At 37.8% G+C, this 11354-nt stretch overlaps 1 protein-coding gene across 1 annotated transcript in view; it reads left to right on the top strand.

Annotated features, from left to right (window-relative positions):
* Nucleotides 1–11354, top strand: part of LOC127505367 (V-set and transmembrane domain-containing protein 2-like protein) — a 44655-nt gene that overhangs the window by 30711 nt on the left and 2590 nt on the right. The window contains exons 2-3 of the mRNA XM_051880851.1: nucleotides 955–1124; nucleotides 5741–5785. Coding sequence (XP_051736811.1) covers nucleotides 955–1124; nucleotides 5741–5785 — 215 coding nt within the window. The remainder of the gene's footprint in view (nucleotides 1–954; nucleotides 1125–5740; nucleotides 5786–11354) is intronic.

Below are 11354 nucleotides of genomic sequence, written 5' to 3'. Positions count from 1 at the left end.
CGAAACAAAAGATTCGTAAAGCTTCCTACTAAAACAACTAAAACTAAATAAACTCAAACTAAAAACTCAAACTTAATAAAAACAATATAAACATATATTTAAAAAAAAAAAAAAAAAAAAAAAAAAAACTAATAAAAATGACAAAAACAAAACAAAATTACTAAAACTTCAACTCAAATTAAAATATAAAAATAAAATCTAATTCAAAATAATATCAAAATCTTTAAAAGCACAGTATATCAGTGATATTAAAACAACACTGGCTTGATGCAGTTATCATTAACGAACAAATTGATTATTGAAATATTAAATAGAACTTAAATAAATGAAAATTATAAATGTTGCCTTAAAGTTTACATTGAAGCACTAAAATTACTAACTGGAAATAGATAAAAAAAAAATAGTAATATTTAAAAAAAAAAAAAAAAAAAAAAAAAGACTAAAATGTATCTAAAATTATGTATATAAAAAGGCTAATAAAAAAGCTAGTATATAAATAATACTAAATATATAATATTTATAGTAGTAAAATAATACTTAAATAACACTGGTTTGACATCAAGATGTCAAATGTTGGTTCTCAAAATTCTCATCATTAATGTCTAGGCATTGAAATCTAACTGATTGTGACATATTTACCGGCTGTATTAGAATTTAATGAGATTCGAGAGCTTCAATGGAGGGAAAGTTTTTACCTTTTAAATACTTTCTCTTATTTTTGTTTAATGTGCAGAATGACTTGAATTGAAACAGTTTAAACATTGTGTTCTTTGTTTTCAACAGCCTGACATGCCTGAATTTAGGGCAGAACTCTCAGGGGACGGAGTGGGACGGCAGTAGGAGTGTTTAGGACACTGTTTGAAAGCAATCGCTGATTTCGTTTGGTGCCGCAGGTGGTGCAAAATCGACACGCTTCACCTTAAATAATCTCTCTCTCTCTGTCTTCTTTGGCAGCGGTCTTCACAGAGGTCCCTCATGACATCACGGCACAGAGCGGGCAGGACGTGGAGATGGCCTGCTCGTTTCGAGGGGCGGGCTCGCCGTCCTATTCACTGGAGATTCAGTGGTGGTACATCAGGAACCACAGAGAATGGACGGACAAGCAGACGTGGACCACCAATCAGGTAGAGGCGTAAATTACCCATAATGCAGCATTTGTGCTGCAGGTTCCTCAAAAATCAAGTGTGGTGTTGAGGTGTGCTGTTACTTTACTAAGTGATCAAATGTACACAATTTTTACCTGGAAACGTGTAAAAAATCCCACAAATGGACATTGAATGTGGACCCCGAACCAAATCTAGAGACCAGGGACTCTTTTCACACCAGATGAGAAGAAACCACATACACTCTAAAAAACTCTTTGGGTTGTTTTAACCCAGCGAATGGGTTGTTTTGACCCAAAAAATGGGTTGTTTTAACTTAGCAATTGTGCTGTTTTGACCCAGCAATTGGGTTGTTTTGACCCAAAAAATGGGTTGTATTAACTCAGCGATTGGGTTGTTTTAATCCAGCGAATGGGTTGTTTTGACCCAGCAAATGGGTTGTTTTAACCCAGAGAATGGGTTGTTTTAACCCAGCAGTTGGGTTAAATGTAGTATTACTGTATTGCTTGCTTAAAATGAACTCAAAGTATGTTGGAAATGAACATTTATTAATATGTTTAATAAATAAACATTTATTAATACGTTTAATGAATAATAATGAAACAATAAACATGTATTAAAATGCTTATTAATAAATGTTCACCTTTTGATTATTATTGTTGCCTCTAGTAATTGTGTGTCTGATTTAAAGCCATATAGTCATTTTTAAACAATAGTTGGGTCAAATAAAACTGCCCAGCACCTTGGGGAAACATTTAACCCAACCGCTGGGTTTGTTCATTTTCAACCCAGCTTGGGTTGTTTTTGACCCAGCATGTTTTCGAGTGTAGCATCCACCCTGAACAGCAGCGGTGCAGGAATGACACTCTTCACCTTTAACATTGGCACTTAATCTGAGGCGTCAGCTGTGGGGTTGAGGGTTCACTGTCAGTGTGTTGAGGATTAAATCTGATCCAGAAACCAAAGAGTTACTAAGATCATAATCCCAGCGTTCTGTCAGCGGCGCCCCCTCGAGTTCAGCCCTTAACCTCTGCGCGGATCTGCCCGCAATTACAGCACAGAGAGCTGCTAACTATTACTAACAATACACAGAACAATATGATCCGCAGTGGGCCTGCTGTCACCAGCCTGCAATTATGTGCCCGCTTCCTCTTTCTCCCTGCGCTCGTGCCAGTCAAACACAGCCTCCTATTTTAAGAGTCTGAGAGAGAGGGTTCGGCATCCTGTCCGGCACACACACACACACACACATACACGCACAAACACAGTTTAATAACCAGCTGCCAGTCAAAGACTTCAGCTGTATGTAGAGCTGCACAGCATCACCTGCATGAATACAGACCTGAGAAATTCAATACATGTCTGTAGATAAAATATACAGTAGCCATACAGTCAATCTGGAGGAATGTCTTTGCATTATATAAACTCTTAAAAATAAAGGTTCCAAAAGGTTTTGTTTTTGTTTGTTTTTTTGTGCAGTGATGCCACAGAGGAACCATTTTTGGTTCCCCAAAGAACCATTTAGTGTGGAGAACATTTTAATAATCTAAAGAACATTTTGTGGAATGAAAAGATTCCATGGATGTTAAAAGTTCTTTATGGAACCATCGATGCCAATAAAGAAGCTTTATTTTTAAGAATGTATCAGAATATCAAAGCAAGTGTCATTTGTTACAAAGAAAGATGCACAAACAGAATTAACAAGAAAACAATTGACAAATCGATCATATAGGTCAGTAGATCTATAGTGTTGAAAATGAAGAATTGTGTGACTGTGTTTGTGTAGTAGATGATGTTAGTTAATGTGATTCTCTACACCTGTATGAACCTGAGGAGAGTTGACTTCATACATACTCTAAAAGTCATTGAGCAGAAATCATAAAATTCTTGGTTTGATATTTTGTATCTAATGCAGTGACATTCAGACTTTTTAAGTGTCCAAATATGTTTTGGTGCTGCTGTGTTATTAGGGGCCGTTCACAGAACTTGTTTTTCCATTCCAGTGCGCTACTTTTCCATTGTTTTTCTATGTAAACATGGGCTAAACGGACGTGTATCACCGTTGTGCTCACGTCTTGCATCTTTTGCAACGTCTCGCACATGACACAGCATTCTAAAAATGCACTCAAGTTAAATTCAGTTCAACTTTTTAAAAAACACGTCTCAAGACCTTGCGTTCTTTCCCCATTCCACTGCCTGCGCCTTGCATTTTTCAAAGCAAAAATGCATTGTATGTGAACAAGCCCTTATGTGGCGTTCATACCAGACGTGACTTGCGCGAATAAATCACGCTATTCACGCGTAGTTGGACACATTTTGAGTTTACTCGCTTCATTCGCGTGTGAAATTCACTTCACAACAGACGCAAATTCATGTCATGAGAGGGGCTTCTGCCAGGCGGCTCGTCTCATTTCTGCACACTTCCTCCGAATAAACACATCAACTCGTCAGCGGGAAAGTAGTTGTAAAATACGGCGAATAAGATCAATTTGCCGGCTTTAGCTAGCTTGTAGTCTAAATATTTATAATATATAGCTCAAATTGAGTAAAGAGCGTTTTTTACAACTTACCAGATTGTCTGACCTCCTCACCCACTTTCTTCCAAGCCAGATCCTTTTTATTCCTGTTTCTATAAAAGTATGAAGATGTATCGTACAGCTCCGGGTATCCACATACAGCGACAATGATTTTGTCCTTCATTGTTGTTTCTGATTTCTGCCTCCTCTCGCTACGTCATAATCACGTCACTACTAGAGCAAGCTCCTGATTGGTTAACGCTGCACGAATTTTCGGCAAAGTTCATATTTTTCAACTCGCGCATCAAACGGCCAAAATGCTCTATTCGCGCCGCAGGATGTCTATTCGCGTCTTTGCATTGACTTAACATGTAAATCACTTGCACTTAACACTTCATTCGCGTCTGGTGTGAACGCACCATCAGTCTGTATATTTTGTAGGCATCAGGGTGTTTCTTCAACTATGAGTGCTTTTGGTCTTGTGGACTTTTAGAAGTTAAACTTTTAATATGTATTAATTGTAATATTTAAAATTAATAATAATATGTATTGTTGTTGTTGTTGATGATGTTATACTGTAGTCATATTAATATATATAATCTCAAAATGTTGACTTTTTTTTTTTTTTGTAAATTGCATTTTAAATTGCATTGTTTTTATTAGGATAATTGCGTTTTTTTTTTTTTTTTTTGTCAAATCATGCCGCTATATTTCACATACATAATCACTGAAGTCATTTTTCTCAGAAACTGTAATTTTTCCTGAATCAGCAAATATTACCACATCTCAAATGATGGTTTGTTTGAAAATTTGTTTGATTTTTTTTTTTTTTTTTTAATAAAATGATCAACACTCTTCTAATTCCATAGTTAGCATTCTATGTATCCTAAATTAAATAATATTTTCACACATTTTGCATAATTTACAAAATTACAGCTTGATTAGAAATGACGCACAATAAAAAATATTCTATTCGTGTGATATTTTCTCATATTTCATCTCAGGCTTTTTATTGATCCAAGTACATTTGGAAAAACTTTACTGGGAAAATAAAAATGTGGAAATTATGCTGAAGGACAGCTATAATTTGTGTTACATTGATATAAATCATTTTCACACTATAAATATTGAAATGCTTTATGATTATTTCACTCTTTGTATAGATAGTGTCCTTTAAAAATGACTGAAAATGACTTTTAAAAATAAAAATTCATATTTTATGATGGACCATTTTTTTAGTTTAAGATTGAAAGTTTAAATCTAGAACAAAACAATAAAAATCTAAACATGCAAAAGCAGCAAAAATAAATGATGAAGGCCTAGTTAAATGTTTCCAAGACCATCACATAACAAATACACACTGAAATCTGTTAGTTTTAATAAAACCGCTGGGACATAAAGTGGCCAAAGTTGAAGAAACACAAATATGAAGTGAGGAGAGGAGAGCATACAGCGGTATTAATGGACTCGGGAGGTAACAGTCCACACAACATTAATCACAACCGGTGGAAATAGCTGCAAGATCCCAAGACACCAGAGAGAGAGAGAGAGAGAGAGAGTGAGTGTGTGTGTGTGTGAGAGAGAGAGAGAGAGAGAGAGAGAGAGAGAGTGTCTGAGAGAGAGAGATTGCAGGACTTCCTGCTGTGAACTCAAGATGCTCTTTAATTGGATGGAGGGATGAAAAGAGAGACATGGAGAAACTCTTGCTCACCTTTGCGTCATGTTTTATTCATGAAGGGCTCTTGAGGATCGGCCAAGGCCAGTTAAGAGCATCTCATTCGAGCACACTGGACTTGAGCATCATTATATGGTTGTGTGTTTGTGTGTTGTTCAAATGTCCTGCTGGACGGTTTGTTTCACTCATAGTAACTGCATTAAACACACAAATACTGTATAGCAAATACCATATAACATATTTCAACTGCTTGATTGTTTCTTCATCATATAGCAAATCTCAGCTGCATGATTATTTATATTGTCGCAAAATGTAAACTGAATTATCGCACAGCTATGTATATAAAGTTGGATATATGTTCTGAATATGCTGTTAAATCAGAATATGCAGGTGTCAATCTGAATATGTTGATGTGATGTATGACTACATGATGTTTTTCGTTGCAGGTGGTGCCACAGAATGAGATGTCAAAGGACGCCACCAAAATCAGTGTAAGTTTGTGATTTCCTCATCGTGAACGTCTCTTTCGTGTTCGTTCGCGGCTGCTGTCATCAGCTGCTCAGTGAGAGATAATAAAAGTACATGGTGTGTGTGTTTGTCAGGGCAAATAACTGGAGCATGCAAACACAACATCACACTCGCTTGGGCTAAAGGTGATTTGTTAGCAACTTGCTCTGCTCTTGCTGGTTGAGCCGCTGCAGGCTGTGTGAGTGTGTGTGTGTGTGTGTGTGTGTGTGTGTGGGAGTCAGTTGTGTGAATCTCCCCTCGGCACCCGTGACGCAGGAGGCTCCCCACGTTAAAGCAATGCAGCCTTAGAGAGACGCTCACAAACATAGACTGAGATAAAGCAGCTGGGGTTTGTGTTTCAGAGGTCGAGTGTGTGCCGACAACACAAAACAATAGTTAAACAATAACACACACACTCAATCGCACTGCTGTTTCACTATCAGCTGTGATTGTGCTGTAGGCATGAGGCTGTTGCTGTTGTCTTTCAGACAAACAGTATGAGTGTCAGAGTGATATTGTATAAATAAGCAGTTAATATTAAAGGGGACCTATAATGCCTCTTTTACAAGATGTGAAGTTTCAGCTCAAAATACCCCACAGATCATTTATTATAGCTTGTCAAATTTGCCCCTATTTGGATGTGAGCAAAAACACACCATTTTTGTGTGTGTCCCTTTAAATGCAAATTAGCTGCTGCTCCCGGCCCCCTTTCCAGAAGAGGGCGGAGCTTTAACAGCTCACGCTTCGGTTGCTCAACAACAACAAAGCTGGAGAATCTCACGCAGCCAAAATGAGGATTGTCCGTAACGGTGTTCAGCCTTACATTGTTCAAACCGGAGTCGACACTGATGGAGAGACTCAGGAAGAAGTTACAACTTTTAGAATGAAACTGGACATTTCTGAATAGTTAGTGGATAAATGTATGTAGTTGCTGTGGAGTTGATTCAACTCATCGACTAGCATGTGCCGTCATGTTAATCTTTTGTGCAAATCCAGCGTTGAATTGACCCTCGTTTGTGAAGCAGTCCGGCGTAAAATGACGGCATGTCAACAACACTCTACTACAACAACTCTTCCTCTTCTCTAAAGCAGCCCAACATGGCCTCACCCCCTTTGTTGCATGTTCTTGGGGGCGGAGTTTATGTAAATTTTGTGGTTTGTGTTGTCACCAACCCAGGAAGAAGCTCAGTGTAGTCCCTACCAGCCGTTTGTTGTAGTCCTTAAAAAGCGATTTCTGTAAAAGAAAATATCTCCCTTTGCATTGAACTTTGAGTGTCGTAACTTTGCAGATGTTGTTTATGCTCAAACAGCAACATTACACACTAACTAAAGTTAAAAAAGTCAAATCATAATCAACCACCCCTTTAAGTAACCAAAATTCCAGACATGTTCTTTCAATAATGTTTAATTTTTGCTCCACTAAATGAAAATGATCCCAAAAGACACTAAAACAGGATCATGCATTGGAGTTCTATGTAGTAATTTACACAAGTGAGGTCATACTGTAGGTTATTTCTTTTAATGCCGCTTGACCTGTCGAATTAATGTAAACAACTTGCAGGGTTGCATGATTTGCTTTTGCAAATGAACTCTTTCCCTGCCATTGACAAGTTTTTCTGGCAATCTGTGTTTTCACTGTTATACAGTAGGGGGCGCTATTACGCATCTTCTGAAAGAGTTCAGCATTTCCGGATCAAAACAGAAGCAAAGAGGAAGCAGTAACATTGCTTATGCACGTGTGAGCTAACACATTCATCAAACATTTAACAGCATATAAATCAAAACTGCGTAACGTTACTGAATGAAATGTCGACCCAGGAAGAGGTACAGGACTGCGCACGAGGCTCTGTTCTTTTGTTTGATATTGTATGTTCAGATGTTCAAAATATATTCTGGGGGCCATGAAAGTTTTGTGAAAATGATCAAAACTGCCGTAGGTGCTGATAGCCTCGCCCGACATATAGCACCGTTACGCTTCGGGCGACCCGAGTTCGAATCCTGGCTAGCAGACCTTTCCCGATTCCGTCCCCCTCTCTCTCTCTCTCCCACTTCACTTCCTGTGTGCTTACTGTCCTATCATAATAAAAAAAATGCCAAAAATCTTTTTAAAAATTTTTTTTTAAAAATGCTGTCGCAACTTTTCTTAAAAACGCTGGCGGAGAAAGAGTTAAAATGCATTTTTTAAAAAGCTATGGGTTTGTTGTGCTTGTAGAGCTGCACAATTTGACCAAGAATTCTGATTATATATCAATATGACTACATAATAATAATAATTGTAATTGTTATTGTTGTTATTATTATTACTAAATAAAAAAATTAAACAAAATAAATGTGATGTTTAACTGTAAATATAATGTAATATTTTTTTTCTTTTTTACAGTACAACTAAAATTACAATACTAATATTTATGGCTGTGTCATGCTCGTGTAGTTGTAGCACAATCCAAAAAAACACGCTTGACGCATGTAAATAAAGACGAGGAGTCTTTAATGAACACGGAGCATACACAGGAGACTTTTAAACACAATCTACACATAAATAATGATGATAACCGGCAGGGAACAGAACAAAACAAGAAGTATATGAACATGGTAAACATAACAAGACACAGGTGGGACTAATACGTAACTATAGAAACAAACGAGAATATAATCAGTAAGCAAGGAAACGAAACAGAGCAGGGAAACAGGAACTAAAGGAAACAGAACAGAATGTTAAAATAAGAGTCCCTACAACAGAACAGAACCGTTACATTTTAGTCTTTTAGTATCATTAAGATACTGTTATAGTTTTTATTAATATTTTGAATTCGTTTTTATTTTTATATTTTGTTTTAATTTTAGTCAAATTTTTAGTAAAATATTTTTAGTGTTTTTGCCATTTATTTGTTCATTTTTCTTAATATTTTAATTAGGACTGTCAATAGATTCAAATTTGTAATCGCGATTAAATGCACCACCTTTTTTCACCCTTATGGAAGTCAGTGGGGCCCATAAACTGTGAACCATCCCTTTAACTTGTCACATCTGAGAGTGTGTAGCTTTGCAGGATGAGTGGGATCTTCAGTATGTGAGGGTGAGTTTTACCTGTGTATGTGTGTGTGTGTGTGTGTGTGTGTGTGTGTGTGGGTGGATAAATCAAAGCATCTCTCTCTGCTACTCCATAAAATATTCACAAGGACATTTGCTTCACTGTGAATGCAGAGCCCTCGATCTGAGACTGGAGAGTCATTGGAAACAGTCGCTGAAATCCAGCATGACCTTTCACAGTACCGTTGTTTTGAACTCTTGTGCATTTAGCAGTGATGTTATTTCCGATAGCTAGAGTATTTGTTTGTTACCATACTCGACATATGTAACGCTGTGGAAACGATGCCAGCGAGTGGAGTTAATGTAAGCGTGTGTGTTTGTGAATGTATGTTTATTTATCCACCTGATCCACACTCAATCTGCTTCACTGGCAGACGGCTTTATTGAGCGTCTGGACCCGCGCTCGAAGCCCTCTGGGAACGCTGACCGCTTTATAGAGAGATTGTCCTATTGTCTTTGTGTTTCAGAGGTAGAGAGAGAAAGAGCAAGAGCCGTGGAGTGAATGTGTCTCTCATGTGTCTCTGCGGATCCATAGCTGCAACTCATTACAGCTCACATGCACTGATGCATTTCACTCTCCCACTGCATTTACATTTACATTTATTCATTTAGAAGATGCTTTTATCCAAAGCGACTTACAAATGAGGAATACACGTGATTTATCATAAAGAGGCAATAAACACTAGAAATGCTGGTAATACAAGTTTCAGACATCATGTTACGTTTGGGTCATTTTGACCTGGAGAGAATTTTCCTGTACCCAAAAAAAATAGTTAATGTAATTGCATTGGACTAAAATTTACTGACTTTCTCACCCAGAATCGAACTCCTCCAAAAATATTTTGATACTTTTTTATTTTTTTGGTTTCCACGTTGTAACACTTGTAATGTTCCCAGTCAACAACAACAACAACAAAAAAATAGCTTATATAAATGTTCTGGAAAGTGAATTTGTGCCTTTTTGTGAAGGTACCGCTCACTTACAGACCGCAGGCTTCTGCAGGGGATGGTAGGAGGGTGCAGAAATATGCAAGAATCAATGTCTTAAACTTGCTGCGAGCCGAGATAAACAGAGGTGTGACGTGGGCTCTCTCAGGCTCATTGAACAGTCGTGCTGCTGCGTTCTGCGATCATTTGTAGAGGTTTGATTGCACATGTTGGAAGTCCAGCCAGAAGAGAATTGCAATAGTCCAGCCTAGAATTGGCCAGGGTCTGAATGAGAAGCTGTGCAGCATGCTCTGCTAGGAAGGACCTGATCTTCCTGATGTTGTGCAGTGCAAACCTACATGATGGCGCTGTCCTTGCAATGTGGTCCTTGAAGGTCAGCTGGTCATCAAAGATTACTCCGAGATTTCTGACTGAACTTATAGGGTTATTGTTGATGAACCTAGCTGGATGGTGCCTTTGTGCAGTACAGTCGAAGTGGCTGGGAGGATGAGAAGCTCCATCTTTGCAAGGTTGCACTGCTAAACTGCTTAACACTGTTGAGTTTCACTAAATCCTTGAACTCCACACTTCAGTGACAAAACGCTACATAGTAGTCCACTATGGAGTCTGCATTTGGGACAGAGCCACTGTCTCACTGCATTACTGCTGCTCACATTACATCTACTGTTGCATTTCACTGCCTCCACTGCAGCATGATGATCCACACAGGAGCTCTGATGTTCAGGAGCACATTTCAGCCTGCAAGACATGACAATGAGCACCATATAGGAACAATAAAAAAATATTTTTAACAAATCCAGAGGTTTATTAGATTTGTGAGTTCCACATGCTTTATTGCATTTAAGGCAAGACACTACAGGTTATTATAGGGTAAAATAGATGTAAAACAGATATCTCCATACTTCCCAATTGATTAATCACAGTACATTAAAGGATTAGTCCACTTCAGAATTAAAATTCCCTGATAATTTACTCACCCCCGTGTCATCCAAGATGTTCATGTCTTTTTTCTTCAGTCGAAAAGAAATGAAGGTTTTTGAGGAAAACATTCGAGGATTTTTCTCCATATAGTGGACTTCAACAGGGTTCAAAACTCCATCTCATTTTCTTCTCCAGCTTCAAAATCGTCTGACATCATTGTTTTACCTTTTTTGTAAAGGGCGTCTGACTTAGTCTTTGCCTGTTCACTTTGTAAACACTGACCTCCTACGTCACCCGTGACCTTTCCAACATGATTACGTAATGCGGGGTGATCACAGAGCAGTGCAAGACGAGCATTTGTGGTTAAAAAGTATATACATTTTTATTTTTTAGGAAAAAATGATTATCGTTTCCCTAGATAAGACTCTTATTCCTCGTCTGGGATCGTGTAGAGCTCTTTGAAGCTCCACTGAAACTGACATTTGGACCTTCAACCCGTTGAACCCCAGTGAAGTCCACTATAAAAAATCCTGGAATGTTTTCCTCAAAAACCTTAATTTCTTTTCGACTGAAGAAAGAAAGACATGAACATCT

Source organism: Ctenopharyngodon idella, chromosome 22 (genome assembly GCF_019924925.1).
Source record: "Ctenopharyngodon idella isolate HZGC_01 chromosome 22, HZGC01, whole genome shotgun sequence".
Taxonomy (NCBI): domain Eukaryota; kingdom Metazoa; phylum Chordata; class Actinopteri; order Cypriniformes; family Xenocyprididae; genus Ctenopharyngodon; species Ctenopharyngodon idella.
This window is presented reverse-complemented; position numbering and strand designations above follow the sequence as displayed.